At 41.0% G+C, this 18,231-nt stretch overlaps 1 protein-coding gene across 1 annotated transcript in view; it reads right to left on the minus strand.

Annotated features, from left to right (window-relative positions):
• Positions 1-7,492: 7,492 nt before the first annotated feature.
• Megf8 (multiple EGF like domains 8) overlaps positions 7,493-18,231 on the minus strand; it is a 77,570-nt gene continuing 66,831 nt past the window's right edge. The window contains exon 17 of the mRNA XM_045740699.2: positions 7,493-14,317. Within this exon, the coding sequence (XP_045596655.2) occupies positions 10,241-14,317 (4,077 nt within the window). The 3' untranslated portion in view covers positions 7,493-10,240. The remainder of the gene's footprint in view (positions 14,318-18,231) is intronic.

Consider the following 18,231-nt stretch of genomic DNA (forward strand, 5'->3'; position numbering starts at 1 on the left):
TCATATGACTGTCTTTTACAACAAAAAATACACTACTGTCTATAGATATAGCAAATAAATAATACATACATAAAGTAAGACCACTAAAAATAACCTCCCAGTCCACTTATGAGCATTGTCATTAAAAAGTGTCACTGTTGTACGGTCTTCCTCCACCCCACTTTACCCTTTGTACATGTACCGTGCCAACAAGAACGGTACTTTTCTTTAGTCACTTTGATTACAGGGTAAAAGAGGCTACTTGGGAGCCAGGTACTGCTAAAATACTTAGGATTAGTATTACATTCTAGGAAATGTCACACACCTTTGGCCTTGAGTGACGGGAGTTACAGTCAAACAACGGAAGTGCTATGTTAGTGATACTGTAACTCTTCGCCGCAGGTCTTCGCTTCCCTTTATTGGGGTACCACTGTCCACTCAGGGAGCTCTCCAAGTCTTACCTCGAGTCCAGTCGCTGCCCACTACCTGACCTTCGACCCAAGGGAGAAAAAGCCCAGCTCACACTGCAGGTCCTCGACCCTGCAGCGTGAAGCACCTCCACCGGGCTTGCCCACCAAGACACGTACAATAATATACCGGACTCCCCAGTACTCACTCGAAATCTTCTCCCCTTTACTGGTCTCCAGCTGGGTTAGTCGTCTTTGCGACCCAGCAATGCTTTAATTCAACTGGTATAATGTTGTCAGTCCAGGGTTACTTTCTGATATGATTTGTGTGGTGCAATATATTATCACTTTCACTGAATTGCTCAATGTGATGGAGGACACATGGAAAGTCAATGGTAAAAATAAACAAAGTTTACTGCAGGAAAAACTACAATAAACATGCAAGAGATATGTGTATAGAATATATATATACATATATAGCAGGTGTCAGCAGCACTCATCTGGCCGCATCCAGCAACTCGAATCAGCTGGGCGAATTTAAAGGGACCTCAGCCTCCTCCTCGTGTGGGCTCAGCTTCTCGTAGACACACTGTCACCATGGCTCTGCCACACACGTGACTCGCTGACTACACCATGTAGTAGATAATATATATATAATGACCTACAGCCTAACCTACTCCTAAGATACTAAGAACACGCTAATATATATGTATTAATGGGCCTAACTCACCTATTTCTCAAGGGAAAGTGGGAGGGAATTAATGATCTACCTTAGCACATCCTGCCCTCAGACGCCTGGACCTTGATGGTCGTAGTGGTCCTCGGTTCCTGGGTCGCTTTTCGGCATTCTGGTCGAGTCACAGGTCCACAGGCATTGTGAAGCAACGCATCATCGCTGTCCTCGCTCCCAAATTGCAGTTCCTCCAAACTGATTCTACCAGTAGCCCTGCACACGTCGTCTCCCTCACTCGCTCCTTCACCGAGACCAATCCTTAAAGATCAAGACGCGATGTCTTCCTTCCAAGTCCCCAGTGCATGTGACCCAGTCACTAGCAACACTGCATTATCCTTGGGGACCCACTGACGGAGTACCACTTACTGCTCCGGCCGCGTCTCCATCCCCAACTCCTTCAAGACTAACAGGTCACAGTCCTCGGCGCCCTTATAACCTCTGGAACTCGGCTTCTTCGCACTTTCCTGAAGTACACTAGTCTTCTGTAGTGCTATGACACATGTCAGACTGCACACATCCATTGGTCTAGGCTCTTAAACTTCCAAACTTGAGAGCACCTTCAGCACACGTCCGCTCTCTACTAAGGGCCATGTGTGTCTGAGTGCCTGGCACTCTGAGCCCTCAGCGTCGCCTGCCTGGTGACATTACAGCCCAGGTGCTGGCTCCCTATTGGTCAGCTTTGGCACATGACCATGGCCAGCCAATCACCAAATGGCTGGCACCCTCACATTTTAGTGCAATCCTGGTCGGCCCGTCGCCATTTTGTATACATCAGGGGCATAAGCTCCCTTGTACGGGTATTATAGTTTTGACCTTTTCTCCCCAAATGAGTACTCTTGCTAGTTGTCACCTATTTCAAATGAATCCCTGCATCTCAGGGAATCTGCAGGACTTATAGATATGACCCTTCTTTCTGGATAAGGGAAGATATGAGAGAGGACACCATAACAGAAATATGAGGGAATGTGTATCAACTTATAATACGCAACTAATACAGTTTGGCAAATTAAGTTGGCAGCTGTTGCCTCCTTAATACGCTGATGGAAGTGAGAGCATTTTTACTGGCATTATTTTGTTTTCCAGTGAAATAACAAGATGCAAGCACACATCAAGATAGGGCATAATAAAAAGAGTACCAAGCAAAGACATGGGGAGCAATATTCATTGTACAGCCATGTCTTGGGAGACTACTCTTTGGGAAGCCTACACTGCAAATGGGCGGAATGGGAGTCATTCAACTTTATCAACACTTAAAAATTAATGCTTACAAACTGTATGTAACAACATAAAAAGTAAAAATGACATGAAATAGCAGTCATTTTGTATAATCATCACTAATCACATCCCTTATTTCATAAACAGTTTTACTAACCTGATATGCTGACTTGGACGCAAATAAACTCCAATAGGATGGATGATTAAAAGGACAATAAAAGTCTGTGAGATAGGTAACATTACCTTAACAATAGAGCACAAATATTAAGGGAAAAGATTTGTTTACAACAAGTACTACAAACCAAGAGAATATGAGGAAAATTATAGTCAAATAGCAAGAAGTGAGAAGGATAACTGGTACTTTGAAATGTGAATGAAGGAACAAAACAAGAAAAGACTGATGCAAGAAGAGACAAGGATAAGGACAATTGTCAATAAGCACAAAATAGGACGTGGTGTTCCGACACTAAGACAGGTACAATATCACATAAAACTTTCTCATGAAAAAGTCGAGGCAAATTTATGAAGATGACAAGGAAATAATGAGGCAATGAATAATGATTAAATTAAGTCTTCACCAACTACTGTATAGCCAAATAGCTGGTTACTAGTACCTGTACTAATGAAAAACTGAAAACTAAATTTATTTAAGCTTTCATCCAGCATGACCTGGTGATGTTCCTGGATCTGAAGTTTTAGCTCTATCTGACGTCCCAGCATGACAGCATGACTGACAGTGTGCGCACACTGTGTGTCAAATAGAGCGCTGCTATTGAACAAAATTTGCTACAGTGGCCCTAACATGAATGATCTTCATCTAAGTATCAACTAGAGGGACTAAAACACACAAACTTCCATGATCAGAAGATTAACAGCAGTTTACAACAGACATTATGGATTACCTGTCAAACAATGTAGCTATATACAGCATATCACTACATTTAAATGGCACAAAATTAAAGATAAACCATACAATATCATTAGCATGGAAAGCACAATTTTTTTTTTTAATATGCCAGTTTTATATATTAATCCCCTTTAATCATTATCTGCATGTAGGTGCTTTATCCACTAATTTAAGAGTTCAAGGTTACAAGTTTTTCTAAATATATACACTTATAATTTCTATATAAGTACCTAGGTTTATATTTCAAAATAATATATATGATTCTTATAACAAATTCTGTTTTTGCTTTCATATTAAGCAAAGTTTAAGTCAACATACCGTCTCACCAATCGTATTTATCTTCACTTTGGGTCCGTAAACCCAGTCATTCAAAGTTACGGCAACTTTATACTGTACAGTTTTTTGCCTTGTGAACTGTAAATGATTCATGTTAATATCTTCTTGGAAAATGCACAGGTATACATTCACTTTAGTAACTGCAGCTCAATCCATCTACCTCTGCTATTTCACACATAATCACAAAGTAATTTCAGAAAATAGAATATACAGTATTATACTGTACTGTTAATTGGACACAACACAAATAAGTTAAAATGACTGGTAGTGGAAATGCACTTAATGAGTTAATTACTTATTAAACAAAGCACTAAGCTAGTATGACTATATAACACTATGCAAGTCAACTAAAGGGTAACTCAGAAGCAAGTTATGTGAGGAAGAATAGTAAAAGCATTATCATAATATTTGAGGTTTCCATCCTGATTTCCCAAACTTGTAAATGCTAAAAATAAACATTTCATACCACATGAGAATTGGCCTGCTTAAATGACATCTAAAATTAAGATTTATTAATTCAACTTTTCACTGTAAACTAAAAGCAGTGGTGTGGCATAAGTAATAGCTTGGCTAGATTACTACCATATTCTGTCTTTCTCCAATTTATCAGCCAATTACACAAAATTAGTTCACAATATATTCTGTATATATTAGAGTCATCAAGCAATGCCAATATTCAAGCTATAAATAGCCATCCACATACCTTGAGCCCCAAATCCTTGTTATTCCCTGCAGGTATCAACACAGGTGCAGATGATAGTTCTAATTACTTAATCTGTTACCTTCATAAACTAATACAGTACCTACATCTCCTAGTAAATATCCAGTTCATTCATCCTTACTAAAAACATTTTGAAAGGAGACACATTTACCTGTTAACCACAAGGAGAGAGCAATGCTAAGTAGTAATGATTAAAAGAAGACGCAGACAATACGAAGTAGTAGTAATTCAAGAAGGTACCAAGCCTGGGAAGACCCTCTCGCACTGTCACAGTATATTTGAAAGTTCCTACATGTCATTCATGATGCCAATAACAGAGCAAAATGACATAACATGGGTAACGAGACAAGGAGAAAAAGTATCAACTAGCTATTAACTAAACAGCCAAGGCACCCCTAAGGATTGCCTTAGTACATTACTTAAATACAGAGGGAATGTTCTTATAAATACAATGAGAAGCACAAATTAACACTCGGGGAGAAACAAGTCGCTTCTAAATATACCATTTTAGTCTATATGGAAATGCTCTTCAGCAAACACACTCGGTATAAAGATTAAATATGAAGATCTAATTTCTGGTTTTTTTTTTGTGCACTTGTCAGAGATTTTAAATGCAGATGTTTTGAGACTGGTAAGTAATTATCAAAGGAAAACGTGAAGCCGAGAAGACTACGCAGACCTATTATTTGTGCAATGATAGAAAAGAAAGAGCACTGACTGCAAAAACCCAGGTGCGTCCAATGTTAACATTCTCTATAACCACCCTTCTCCTGACACCGACACATTAGATAAGCAACTTCCTCTCAAGGACCCAAACACAAGAAAATAAGTATTATTGTCCCCACAATACTGTACTATTTTTTTTTATCTCATCACTGTTCACAATATCCTTATCCAATAGCCTCTACCATTTATAGTTCCCCTATTCTCACTTTCTGCAACATTTATGTTAGTACTGCACTAGACTATTAATCTCAACTTTTTTTTAATTTCAAATTTCAATATATATATATATATATATACACACACACACACACACTAATAATAATAATTATTATAATAATAATAATAATAATAATAATAATAATAATAATAATAATAATAATAATAATAATAGTTTTTATGCAGGGGGGGTTCCTAAAGACATGAAAATTATTTCAAAGTTCTGCAAGGGTAAGAAGGTTGAGATATGCTGCTCTAGAATTATATAAGAAGTTCTGGTGTCCAAATACATGAAAATTTAGAAAACCACAAATCATGAATTGAGCTACTTTAAAAGTTGGTGTAGACCTACGCATTTTCGATACTGTATAAGTATGAGATAAAGAATAATTTTGAGATTCACAATACACCCACAAATATCCACCAAAGAATAAGATCTTTGATATGATTTTAGAACTGTCTTAATTTTTATATTTCTTCTGCTTCATACATTTCAACTGCTTATGATGATTATAAGGTAAATAAAGTAAATGTTCATTTAAAACCTTTCAACATAACCACAATATGGAGAGACAATAATTCCATAAAGACATACTAACGTTTGAAAATGCCTTTTAATAAAAATAGTAATGTACTTCTTATAACATACAACTTTATTCATAAATATTTTTTTGTTATTAACATTTGTGCATTTAATATTTCAATAATACCTCGGGCTAAAGCATACAGGCATATTATTATGAAATGTAGTCATCTTAACAAACTATTACATGACACAAAAAGGAAATATTATAGCACCAAATTAAGGTTCAAAGCTAAAGATACATTCAGAAATATAGTATCTATATACAGTAAGACTTTGCTATATAGACCACCAATGAGACTTGTTTAGTAAGGGGAGGGATTGGGGGGGGGGGGGTATTAACACCAAGTCAAAACTAAGACCAGACTGGAGAATCATTCAATACAGGCTGTGAACTAAATAATAAATAATGATACTAAAATATAAATATTTTATGAACTACATCAGTAATGAATGGCTCATGCAACAGAAGCTGCAGAAAGATATGTTTGGTTTCATGAAGTAACCTGCAACACTAAATGAATACATGATATATGAACACGGTTTTCTGTACAGACAAAAAAACATGGCATGTGGGTTTGAGCTGTCCGTGCCCAGCTCCAGCTCACAACACAACACAGCTTCAAGTGTCAGTTTGTCATGTGGTGTACAATGCTTGGGTCTAGGTAGACCCACCCCCAGCTGTAGCAGCTTGTAAAACCAACCAAAATAGCCAACTGTACACATGAAGTACAGTGCATGGGTTTGGGTTGCCCCCCTCCCCCCACCCTAGTCACGGTGGTACATGGGTCAATTTACAGTTTTATACTGTACAGCAGTGTGGAGCGACCCCCCCACAACATTTCAGCACGTATGTGCACAGGTACATATTTTTAAGTTATCTATTTAATAATTGCATTAATGGGGAAAAAAAGTGATCCAGTTGTACTGGTGTTATGAAACTTGTAATGCATACTGTAATTGAGAGGCTTTCATAGTTTTAAACACAAGAAAAATGTATAACATTTGCTGTATACAGAGTGAATGTGAGAGTGAGTGAGTGAGTGAGTGAGTGAGTGAGAGAGTGTGTGTGTGTGTGTGTGTGTGTGTGTGTGTGTGTGTGTGTGTGTGTGTGTGTGTGTGTGTGTGTGTGTGTGTGTGTGTGTGTGTGTGTGTGTGTGTGTGTGTGTGTGTGTGTGTGTGTGTGTGTGTGTGTGTGTGTGTGTGTGTGTGTGTGTGTGTGTGTGTGTGTGTGTGTGTGTGTGTGTGTGTGTGTGTGTGTGTGTGTGTGTGTGTGTGTGTGTGTGTGTGTGTGTGTGTGTGTGTGTGTGTGTGTGTGTGTGTGTGTGTGTGTGTGTGTGTGTGTGTGTGTGTGTGTGTGTGTGTGTGTGTGTGTGTGTGTGTGTGTGTGTGTGTGTGTGTGTGTGTGTGTGTGTGTTACTTGGCCTCTAAATATATATATATATATATTATATATATAAATATATATATATTATATATATATATATATAAATATATATATATTATATATATATATAAATATATATATATAACTGATAAAACTGCTGAAAACTCCACACCCCAGAAGGATTCGAACCCAGACAGCCAGGAGCATTATGCACCTTGGCGTATCTGGTACCTCAACAGCTTGACCACACTGACTGTAGAAAAGCCAGCGTTGAATGTAATGAATGCCATTTTCTGGGTGAGACCCGGAGGCTCCCCAGAGCTATCCAGGCTGATATGCGACTACAGTACTAGCTTTCTGGCATTAAAGTGCATGGAGTTCTTGCCTACCGGGGACCACGAGCCAAAACCTGGCCCCCTCAGAGAGACATGAGAAGCAATGGCCTATAGAAATCCCCCGTGTGCTTGGAAGCATTCTATGTCTGCCATCGACCAGGTCTGGCACCTAGAAATATAGGTGCCCCAAAACAAACCACTATTATCTTGAAAATATTGCTACCGAAAGCCGAACGAGTGGACAGAACTCCCCAAGTGAAAACTAGCAAACTAGCATGATGTCATCATGTCCCCGCACTGCCATCTGCGCAACCCCCCCCCCTCTCCCTGGGAGGGGGAAGGGGAAGCCCCAGACTCTAGCCCCAACGATCCAACCAGCAGTTCTTGGCTGATGTGATACTGGCAGGTCGGGTGCCTCTAGCTCCAGTTATTGTTTTCAGTTTCTGTGCTTTGTGGCTTGAGCCCTCAACAAGTAGTGTGTGAGCCAGAAGAAATATTCTGCGGTACTCAGGCTGCATGCGCCTAGGGTTTCCTTCCCAAGGTGCCCTGTAAGTACTTCCCTTGGGGCTTGGGGCCACCTTCCACAAGTCACCTTAGGTTCTACTTCCGCTGTGTCTTTTACTGCTCGGTATTTGGCCGCCCTTGGAGTCAGCTGGGGATTTTATTGCCCTTGTTTGCCTCTGGGTAGGAGGTATTTTTCTGTCACTGGTGGGGGCACAGGGGTATTGCACAGCTAGTTTTCACCTATAGTAGCAGGCAGCTCTGTTCTGCCTGAATACGTTGTCCTCCTCCAGGACTTATCTTTTCTTTGCAGGGTGTTCCCTGCCTGGTGGGGGTCTGCCTTTGGTTGGTTGCCCCTATCTGTACTTGGGGTTTTCTATCTCAATTCTCTGTGTTCTGGGTGACACCCCCTGCTTGGCCCCCATGAGTGGACACATTTCTGGGGGGTTCAGCTTTAGAAGTTTTCTTGGTAGTTTTGGGGGCCTGTTTGCAGTACCCTGCCTGGGTTTCCCTAAGCGTGATACCAAGGCTAAGGGCCCTGGGAAACCCCACAGGGGTTCCGTGATTCGATGGATGCGACCCTCAAGTCCCCTCTCGCTTTGTGCGAGTTCGATGTTGCTCGGCTACTTGTCTCGGGGTGACATTCACCGGTTGTGCCTCTGCCATGCTGCCTGTCGGGTCGGTGATCCTTTTGACCCGGAGTCATGTGACATTTGCTCCTTGTGCTCCAGAACATATGTGGATGTAAGCAGCAGAGGCATTTAGGTTACTGCAACGCGTCGAGTTGATCGCTTCCCCGGTTGCTCCGGTACTGCCTTGTTTTGGTTTCGGGACCCGGACTTTGGGGTAGGAGTCCGACCTTCCTTCCCCTTCTGTCGTGCGTCCGGTCCCCTTCTCCCTGGCTTCCGGCTCCATGTGTAGGAACATATGTAAATATGTCTTTATTATTAAGGAAATATACAAAGAAGTAGATCGTTCCCCACTGGCATATGAGCTGTGGGAGGAGTGTCAGTTTTATGCTGCTATGGGCAAAGTATGATACTTAGAAAATTTATGTTAATTTTCAACCTTAGACAAACTGACATTCTAATTTATAGATAAAGATAAAAACAAAAAGCCAAGTGTGGTGGTTATACCATAAACAAGATTTGATCAGAAAGTTTACCAAACAGAGTAATCTCAGAACAATTTGTGAATGAACTCATGTTTTTTCCTCTACTCTTTGACTGGAGAGAGAGAGAAATGTACCATATCTAATTGCTCATGTGTACCATCTCCTACTGCTTTAATGTTATTAATTAAGCTCAGCTACTGTAAATATAAAGATACAGAGAGTACCCTCATTAGTCGCTTGTCGAATCCCTCGTCTCGAGTAATTTCTACTAGTACAGTACAGTATTGTCATAGCTGTATAAATTGGGAAATCAAGCTCAATGATGTGCAAGCTGATATATAACTTTGCTTACAACTACTAAGAACCATATTTACATTCTAACAGTCATGGCAACCAAAAATGGTCATTTCAGGAAAAATGTCCACTAATGTCACAATTCTTACTTATTTTTATTTCCTGGTATATTAATTTTTAGAGTGAAATTCAAACCAACTATTTGAATTACCACGCCTGCATCATGATTCATGAATGGAAACAGTAAATGTTTACCTTAATATGATAAATACGAAGAAAAAAAGTGTAAATTGCATTTCTTACCTACAACATTCCTTAATCAACTACTAAGTCTATGAGATTAGACAATAATATCACAGCAAATTACAACAATCTAAAATCACCATGGCCACAAAATAGAACTTAGAGCTAACCATAAAAGTATGAGAATATGGGCTGTATGTAAATTAATTTCTGTAGTGATTTATCATAAAGTTTTCAAGCCTCAGAGTTTCATTGTGTACGGATTTTTGATGCAAAATAAATTACTGAAGCAGAAATCTCAGTGAAAATTTGTGATATGCATTTATGAGCAGTTGACAGCTGCAAATAAACTAAAGTTGAGTAACAATAAATTTTTGTTATGAATTAAAGCACAGCTTCAACACGAAGTCCAGCTCGTATTTTAAGGATGCCACCTTTAATGCCACTCTACCCAGGAGGTAAGAATAAAATGCTATAAATTACTAATGATGACTATTCTGGCAATTATAAAATTTCATTTTAGCATTTAGTGTCCTAAAGGGTTCAGGTTACCATATGAGAAGTACGTCGGCGGAGATGGAACGGTCTGGAGGCAGGAGGGTAGATACGGGACATTAAACACAGAGCAGACCCCAAGGCCAACCGATGAGTTGGTCCATCTCCATAGTCCACGGAATTACCAATGCCTCCACCAGGCAACTGAACCATCACGGTCAGCACTGCTGCTACTCCATCGTCTGTTGGTTCCACTGCTAGAGGTCCTACATTAAAGCCGTCTCTAAACTGATCCTTTTTGGCAGCCCTTTTCCGCCTACCTGGAGACCAAGGAGTTGGATCTGGGGGCATATCTAGGACATCCTGATTAAATTCCTCTTCTGCATGTAGCACTAATGTTGTATTTGCAAATGGTCGTCTGGCCATATGTTCCCTTTCCTGCTCGTTGCGTCGTCTGGTTCGTCTTTCGTCCACACCCTGTTTGATTTTCCAAACCACTACGCACACAGCAAGAAATAGGAAAAAGCAGGAAAAGAACACAGAAAAGAAAACAAACAGATCAATTCTTGGTTGATCTTGACGGAAGAAAATTGAGCCAAATGTATCCGTCACCTTTATACCTCCAATACCATACACAACTACATAAAATTTTGCACATCTCAAATCATGTTGATGTTGTGGAAGTGTGATTACTAATCTGTTACTAATATTTTTCACTATTAATATTTCATTAGACCTTGATACTGTTGCAAAGGTTTTCAATCCTTCTGCAACTTTTTCAATGAGACGATACTCCGTTACAGTTTGGTGTGTTGTATTTGCAACTAATTCCTTTGTCGGAGATATGGTATAGCTGCTAACATCATAGAGATCGAAACCTGTACCAACAAAATTCCTGTTCAAAGATGAAGTATACATGATGGGTCCTGTTTCATCTGCTATGGAATAGCTCCTGTCAATTTCCACCTGCTGTTGGCCCGTGGTCTGGTTGACGGTGACAACAAATGTATCCTCTCTGGTGCTGAAGTACACATCTGCACCACCTTTTGTTATATCCAGAATTAGTCTAATGTCAACATTCATGAACTTTGGCTGTACAGCAAAAAACACAGTCTGACCTCGGCTGAGGGTACTAGGTTTGGTGTCGCAATCATTCTGGGTATATGGATCTAGACAGTATTCTTTGTCTACATTCATCTGCCTATAACACTGATGGCCATTACTTGGGTTGCCCAAATAAGAGTCTTTACATTTGGCACACTGTTGCTGCCAACAATATTTATCTTCTTCCTTTTCAGTACTGACTCCTCTTGTTTTGCCACTGCCTGCACATTGAGTATCTGTGTTATTGCCACAGTTGCATTCTGTGCCCCAAACTGGGTTACAGGTTGTGCCGTGCCCGTTGCACTGACATGGACGGCAGGGGTGGCTCATGTCCTCCACCCCTCGGAAGTAGCCCGGCAAGCAGCTATCACACTTTGGCCCTGTGGTGTTGTTGGCACACCCAACACAATATGCCTCTGTTCTTGCCCCTTCTGTCCCTTTTACAGCATTTATTATGTTTGTCTTGGTATCGCCAGGGAGAGTCGAATTGTACTTACTTACCAGTTCTTGGGGGCTGCAACTATTAGCATGCATGTTACAATACTCAAAACAACTTATACACTGCCCACCGTTCCGAGGATCCCCAACAAAGAGGGGTTTACATTTTTCACACTGATCACCCATTGTGTTATTAAAGCATTTCAAGCATATATCTAACTTATCTGGACCTTCACAGTTTGCATGACCATTGCAATTACATTTAATTGAGCAGTTAGTGCCCACAAAACCAAAATCACACGTGCAGTTATTAGACTCGACGCAAGTCCCAAAGACACAACCTTGAGAGCAGACTGGAACACAGCGACCATTTTCTGTCATGTTATACCCAGGCGCACAAATACATTCATATTCCTTGGGACGATCTACACACGTTTGACTCTTATCATTACATGTGTGATGACCATTCTTACACTCATCCTCAGGAGGGCAAGCATCATAATGCCAAGACACAGGGGGCATAACTTTTCTGCTTGCTGCAGGGTATAATCGAGCATTTTGACGGAGGTGATGAAGGGAGATGACTGAGGTGTTGGAGACAATGTCAGAGAAGTCCATGTTTTCACATGGGACACCATTAGGCCTTTCTAGCAAGCCTTCTGTGCACAGCCCTAACCCTCCCACCTCTGTATCTAGGGCACACCAGCCACAGTGCGAGTGGCTCAAACAATGAGAACATTGAGTAAAGTCCTCACAAGGACGTGGACATTTATCTTCGTCACCTGATAAAATGAGGCCACAAGTTCCACCTAAGCAGCGTAGTGCAATATAGCTAGGCCCAAGACACTCCTTTAGTGATGGTGACCAGTGACATTGCTGCCAGCCACCTTCACCACCTTTAGCACTTAAACAATCATGACAATTATTGTGATAATGGCAACGAACAGGACACTGGTTAGGCGGGGAAGATTCTACCACATGTGATGAGTGCCGCTGAATCATACTTTTAACACAATTCCAGTTATAAATTGGCTTAGCATGAAGGGTATAACATAGCTCAGATGAACGGAGGACTTGCTGGGTCCAGATGCACTTGAGGCTTCCACACTTGTCGCAATCAGAAGCAACACAGTTGCCCCCATGACATTTATCAGAGTCTGTGATGATATAACGACCAGATCCATCATCATCCCTCGTTTGAGAATCGCCGTCATTTTCTTGTGCACAATCACTATCACGGGGTATACACTTTCCTTTAGAGCAATTCAGACACCACTGGCAACGCTGTTCCGAATGAGGGTGAGCAGGCCATTCAGCTAAGCATTCCGTGCAGGATTTGTGTTGATAGCAGTCATGGTCTTCAAGCATTCTTGCATCACAACGCACACCCACCACACTACTCTTTCCATAACGAGGATTGCGGCAAGTGCTGGGCTCCTCTCCAGTGTTGGAGTAACAATAGGATGTGTTTGTACCTGAACTTTCATGCACCACACAGTTGGCACATCCAATGACATCGCGACACTGGGTTTGGTTGGCATTTAAAGTGCAGAGATCTGGTGGTATTTTTATTTCAACCATTGATCCTTGAAGAGTGCCAAAATAACCACCAAATAAGTATATGGTCAAGCCATATATTGCTGCACTAGTTCCAATAAGTGGGGTTATATCATGACCAACAAGTGTTATAAACTTATCATTGAGAGGAATCCACATGTTGCACTTAAATGAATAAACCAAGAGGCCCTGGTTTGAGTCCAGATGATCATTAATGTCACCTCCAATTATAACCATATAGTCCTTTGTTGTGACTGCCGAATGAAAGGTTCTTGAAGCCGGGAGAGACGCCGGATTAAGGTTTGTTCTACGATCTGGTGGAAGCACTGACCATTTCTTGCGAGTGTAGTCCAGTGCATAAAGGTCTGGAAAATGGTCAACTTTATCTACCTTAAAAGAATAACCACCATAGACATAAAATGTTTTTGCACCCTCGTGATAGACTGTACTGTGACCGTATATGCCAACAGGTATAGCACCACCTGTCTTCACCTTGTTCCACTGGCCATTACCCAAGTTGTATTCCCAGACACATTCCAAGAAACCATACTCTGATGAGGCTCCACCAATCAACACCAACGATTGTGATTCTGCATCACTGCGGTAAGTTAGAGAATGACCAGCCAGAGGTGGCAAATCAGGGTGAGGCTTCAACTCTTTCCAACTCTCTGAATCAATATTAAATTTCCAAAAGTCTTTTAAAAAGGTAGTTTCATTCAACCCCCCATAAACATACATCTCTCTCTGATTTGGAACGTACGCAGCTGCGTGAAAATATCTACTAGGCGGCGGCTGGCGTCCAGGCTGCACATTAACAGTCACCTGCTGCCAGACGTTGCTGCTGTTGTGCGTGTCAAACTGCTGAATGTCGTTCAGTGGACCTCTTGACAATGAATACCCACCAAATACCCAGAGTGATCCTCGATGATCCACAATAAGAGAATGTCCCATGCGTGGCAGTACAGTTGTGAGGTGGGAATATGATGATGCAATTTTCTCTGGAGCAAACAGCTGTGTCACTACCACCTGTAAACAAACAAAAATTTAATTACTTTTCAGAAGCAAAGGCAAAAATTATTTTTGTTTTATTAAACAAAATAATTCTTTTGATATTTGTATTCAGTACTAAAAAAAAAAAATTTCTATTGAGTCTTGCCAGGTAATGTTATAAGCAAAAGTCAAAAGTGGAGATACATCTCAAAAGTAGAGGTATGTCTCAATAGTAGAGATACACCACAATAGTGAAGAAATATCTCAGCAGTGGAGATATATCTCAATAGTATAGATTTATCTCAATAGTGGAGATAAAAAATAAAGCTAACAGCCATTTGTACCATTTCTCACACATTGACAATTAGCACCACAATGGAACAAGAACAAGATGAGTACTCATCTGCAAAAAGTATTTTCAAGCCACAAACGAAAGAAAAGTGACAGTGAGTGAGATTACAAAACAGAACCAAAGTGGAGACCAACACACACACTCTGGAGGGCACTGTTATCACTGAGGAGGAAATATAAAGGTGCAAAATCTCAAATGAAGCTATGGGCAACAAAGGCAATGGAGCCAGAGCAGACATCCCCAGCATTGCCAAAAAATCTTGCGAAGGGGACTAAATGCAAAGGGGACATGGGTTTGCAATCTGCTAAATTAAGTTTTGCTATGTTCAAAAATTAAATATGGATCCATCTACAGAAAAAGAAATGGATGGACACAGTTAAGAGCCTAACTCCAAACCCGTACTCGAAGCAACCTGCAGAAGCCTCCTGGTGCCAAAAAAATTGCACTAGAAGTGTTCCACATGAATACAGGAGGAACAAACATGGTAAGAGTAGGCTCCTGCACTCCAGTTGACTCTACAAGTGCAGTGCCCGGAGCTGTTAACACCAGCACAAACCGTGCTGGCACTTGAGAACCCTTGATTCCAAGTCATTTTGGCACCTTTATTAGCAGATATTTTGAGGAGGAACGAGCAGCAGTCAAACAAGAAGACCACCGGCTACACAAGGAGAAACAGCCAAGGTTGGTTTGAACTTGGAACAAGTGTCTGAGAGCAAAGCCTTAAAACTGTATAGTTCCATGCTAACAATAGTCAGCAACTGTAAATGAGCCCCTGCATGATGAGCTGCTTCCCATGAGGGAGGCTTCCCTACACACACACACATCCAACAACGACACAAAGCACACTCGAGGCTGCAAGAGCCATCAGTGTCATAAAACACAGCCAAGCAGCCTGGAAAGCTGCTCATGGCAAACAGACTCTGGAATGGGTGGAGGATTCATTGCAACCTTACCAGATATGAAGTAAATAAATAGTCCTGAAGCTTGGGTACTGGGCTGTCCAGTTTGAACAAGACAATGAGCAGAACTGCCAGGTGCAAGAGCGAGCGTCCACAGGTGCCATACACCAAAACCCATCATCTTTCAACAAGAAAAGGCAGAAGAAGCAACAGAAAGAATGGAATGATCACTTAGCATGATTCTTAATTAAGCACAAACCCAACTGAACGTACAAGAACCCAACACCCATACAAACCAGAACCAAGTGCAACAAGAACAACCAGTTTCCTTTTCAAAGAGCCTTGCCTTGGTATTGAAATCCAAAAGTACTATCCAGATCAGGGGCGACTCGACAGGCGTTTTCCCAAAGGAGGAATGCTGGAAATCTCAAAGTACTGTAGTTCCAGATATATTTAGCATTTAAGATACATAATGATATGGCACTAGAATGTTAAGTACTGAACTTTACATGTACTGAACAGTATGACTGCAATTCGGCAAACTATATGAACTAGGCCCGCTTTGTTTCTTAACCACTGGACTGCGCCAACCGAGAAAACTCATTTTGATTTTTTCGTACCCATTCAAAATGTGTGCGCAGTTGATTGTGTACGAAATGGACACTTAGGACCTCCAGTGAGAGGTAGCCATCTTGGAAAAAATTCCCAGAATGCCATAGGGCTGCTGGCTGGGTTAGTACTGAGTGAGCAACCATGGGTGGCACACACACCTCAGGCTCCCAAACACCTGTCCGACGTGGTGTTGAAAGATCGCGAGCTGTCGGTGAAATTCAAACCTTATTGTTTGAAGAACATAAGGGCATGATATTGGTGAAGCTAGGCGCAATAAGAACCTAACACAAAGGTCGGATGCAAGTTATACAGCAGCTATGAGGACGATACAGTGAGCGTATCCAGTTGTAGCTCTGAGCGCCACCCTTGCCCACCTATGCCATTTCTAATTTACATAGATGATACATAGATGAATCGTTTTCTGTGGTCAGTGATGATGCATCTGATACAAATAGCATAGATGAACAAACAGTGTTAGCAGCTTCCATGGTGGTGTTTTCCATAGATATTTTAAAAAATAGTTGAATCTCTTCCAGACTGACTGACACTTTGAGGCTGGCTGAATCTCTTCCAGAATGCCTGAATCTCTCTTAGATTGATGGACACTCTTCGAGGGTGGCTGAATCTCTTCCTGTGTGGGACCTTACAAAGCGATCTTTTCAAGGCTATCTTACAAATTGATCTTTTCCTATAATCTTTTCAATACTACCTTATGCTTTACAAGCTTGGCTACATACCACCTACAAGTACTAAAGCCAAGGGTGTATGTTTGTGCGCTATTTGCAAGCACACAGAATGAAGAAACAGTAAGCGAAAATCTATCTGTATCTGTTGCAACGAGAGCGAAGTCACGCTGTGTACCATGGACTGTTTCGTTGATTATTACTCACTTCCAAAGTACTGAGTACTCACCTAGTTGTACTCACCTAGTTGTGCTTGCGAGGGTTGAGCTCTGGCTCTTTGGTCCCGCCTCTCAACTGTCAATCAACAGGTGTACAGGTTCCTGAGCCTATTGGGCTCTATCATATCTACACTTGAAACTGTGTATGGAGTCAGCCTCCACCACATCACTTCCTAATGCATTCCATTTGTCAACCACTCTGACACTAAAAAAGTTCTTTCTAATATCTCTGTGGCTCATTTGGGCACTCAGTTTCCACCTGTGTCCCCTAGTGTGTGTGCCCCTTGTGTTAAACAGCCTGTCTTTATCAACTCTGTCAATTCCCTTGAGGATCTTGAATGTGGTGATCATGTCCCCCCAACTCTTCTGTCTTCCAACGAAGTGAGGTTTAATTCCCGTAGTCTCTCCTCGTAGCTCATACCTCTCAGCTCGGGTACTAGTCTGGTGGCAAACCTTTGAACCTTTTCCATTTTAGTCTTATGCTTGACTAGATATGGACTCCATGCTGGTGCCGCATACTCCAGGATTGGTCTGACATATGTGGATTTTGACATATGAAAAAATAATTTTTTTTTTTGAGTGTGTAATACAGCGTGTTATTGTGTAAATAGTGTGTGAAACTGTATATATTGTAATTTTAGTGAATTTTTAACAAGTAATATTGCAACAATAAACATTTATTGTGGACACATTACTGACATGTATCACAGTTCCATGGAACATTATGAACGTTCTACTGTATACATATTGTAAAGGACACAAATATGCATCATATACGATAAAAAAAAACAAATAAAACTGCATTGGAAATACATAGAACAAATAATTGAAAATATATTTGTGGCAACACTCGGTGCTTGAATGGCCCGTGTGACCGTGTCTGGGCGAGTCATGCACGGGCAACCAGGCCCTAATGGCGTCACAGCGCACCTTGTCCACGTCCCCACAGCCACAGTAAGTGGAATTTTGTATTTATTTTTTTTACATAGACATGTTCAGGGAAGGGAATTTATCATTTTACAAAGAAAAAATAATTTTTTGGGAACACTTGATTTCATGCGCACAGGGGGAATTTCACAATAAACTCGGCGCATCACAGTGGTTAAGAAACTGATTAAAGAAAATCTAATTCTGAATCTGTCCACATTTTGTTCTTCATTCCTGCTCTCTCTCTCTTTTCCTTCCC

This window comes from Procambarus clarkii, chromosome 13 (assembly GCF_040958095.1).
Source record: "Procambarus clarkii isolate CNS0578487 chromosome 13, FALCON_Pclarkii_2.0, whole genome shotgun sequence".
Lineage (NCBI taxonomy): Eukaryota > Metazoa > Arthropoda > Malacostraca > Decapoda > Cambaridae > Procambarus > Procambarus clarkii.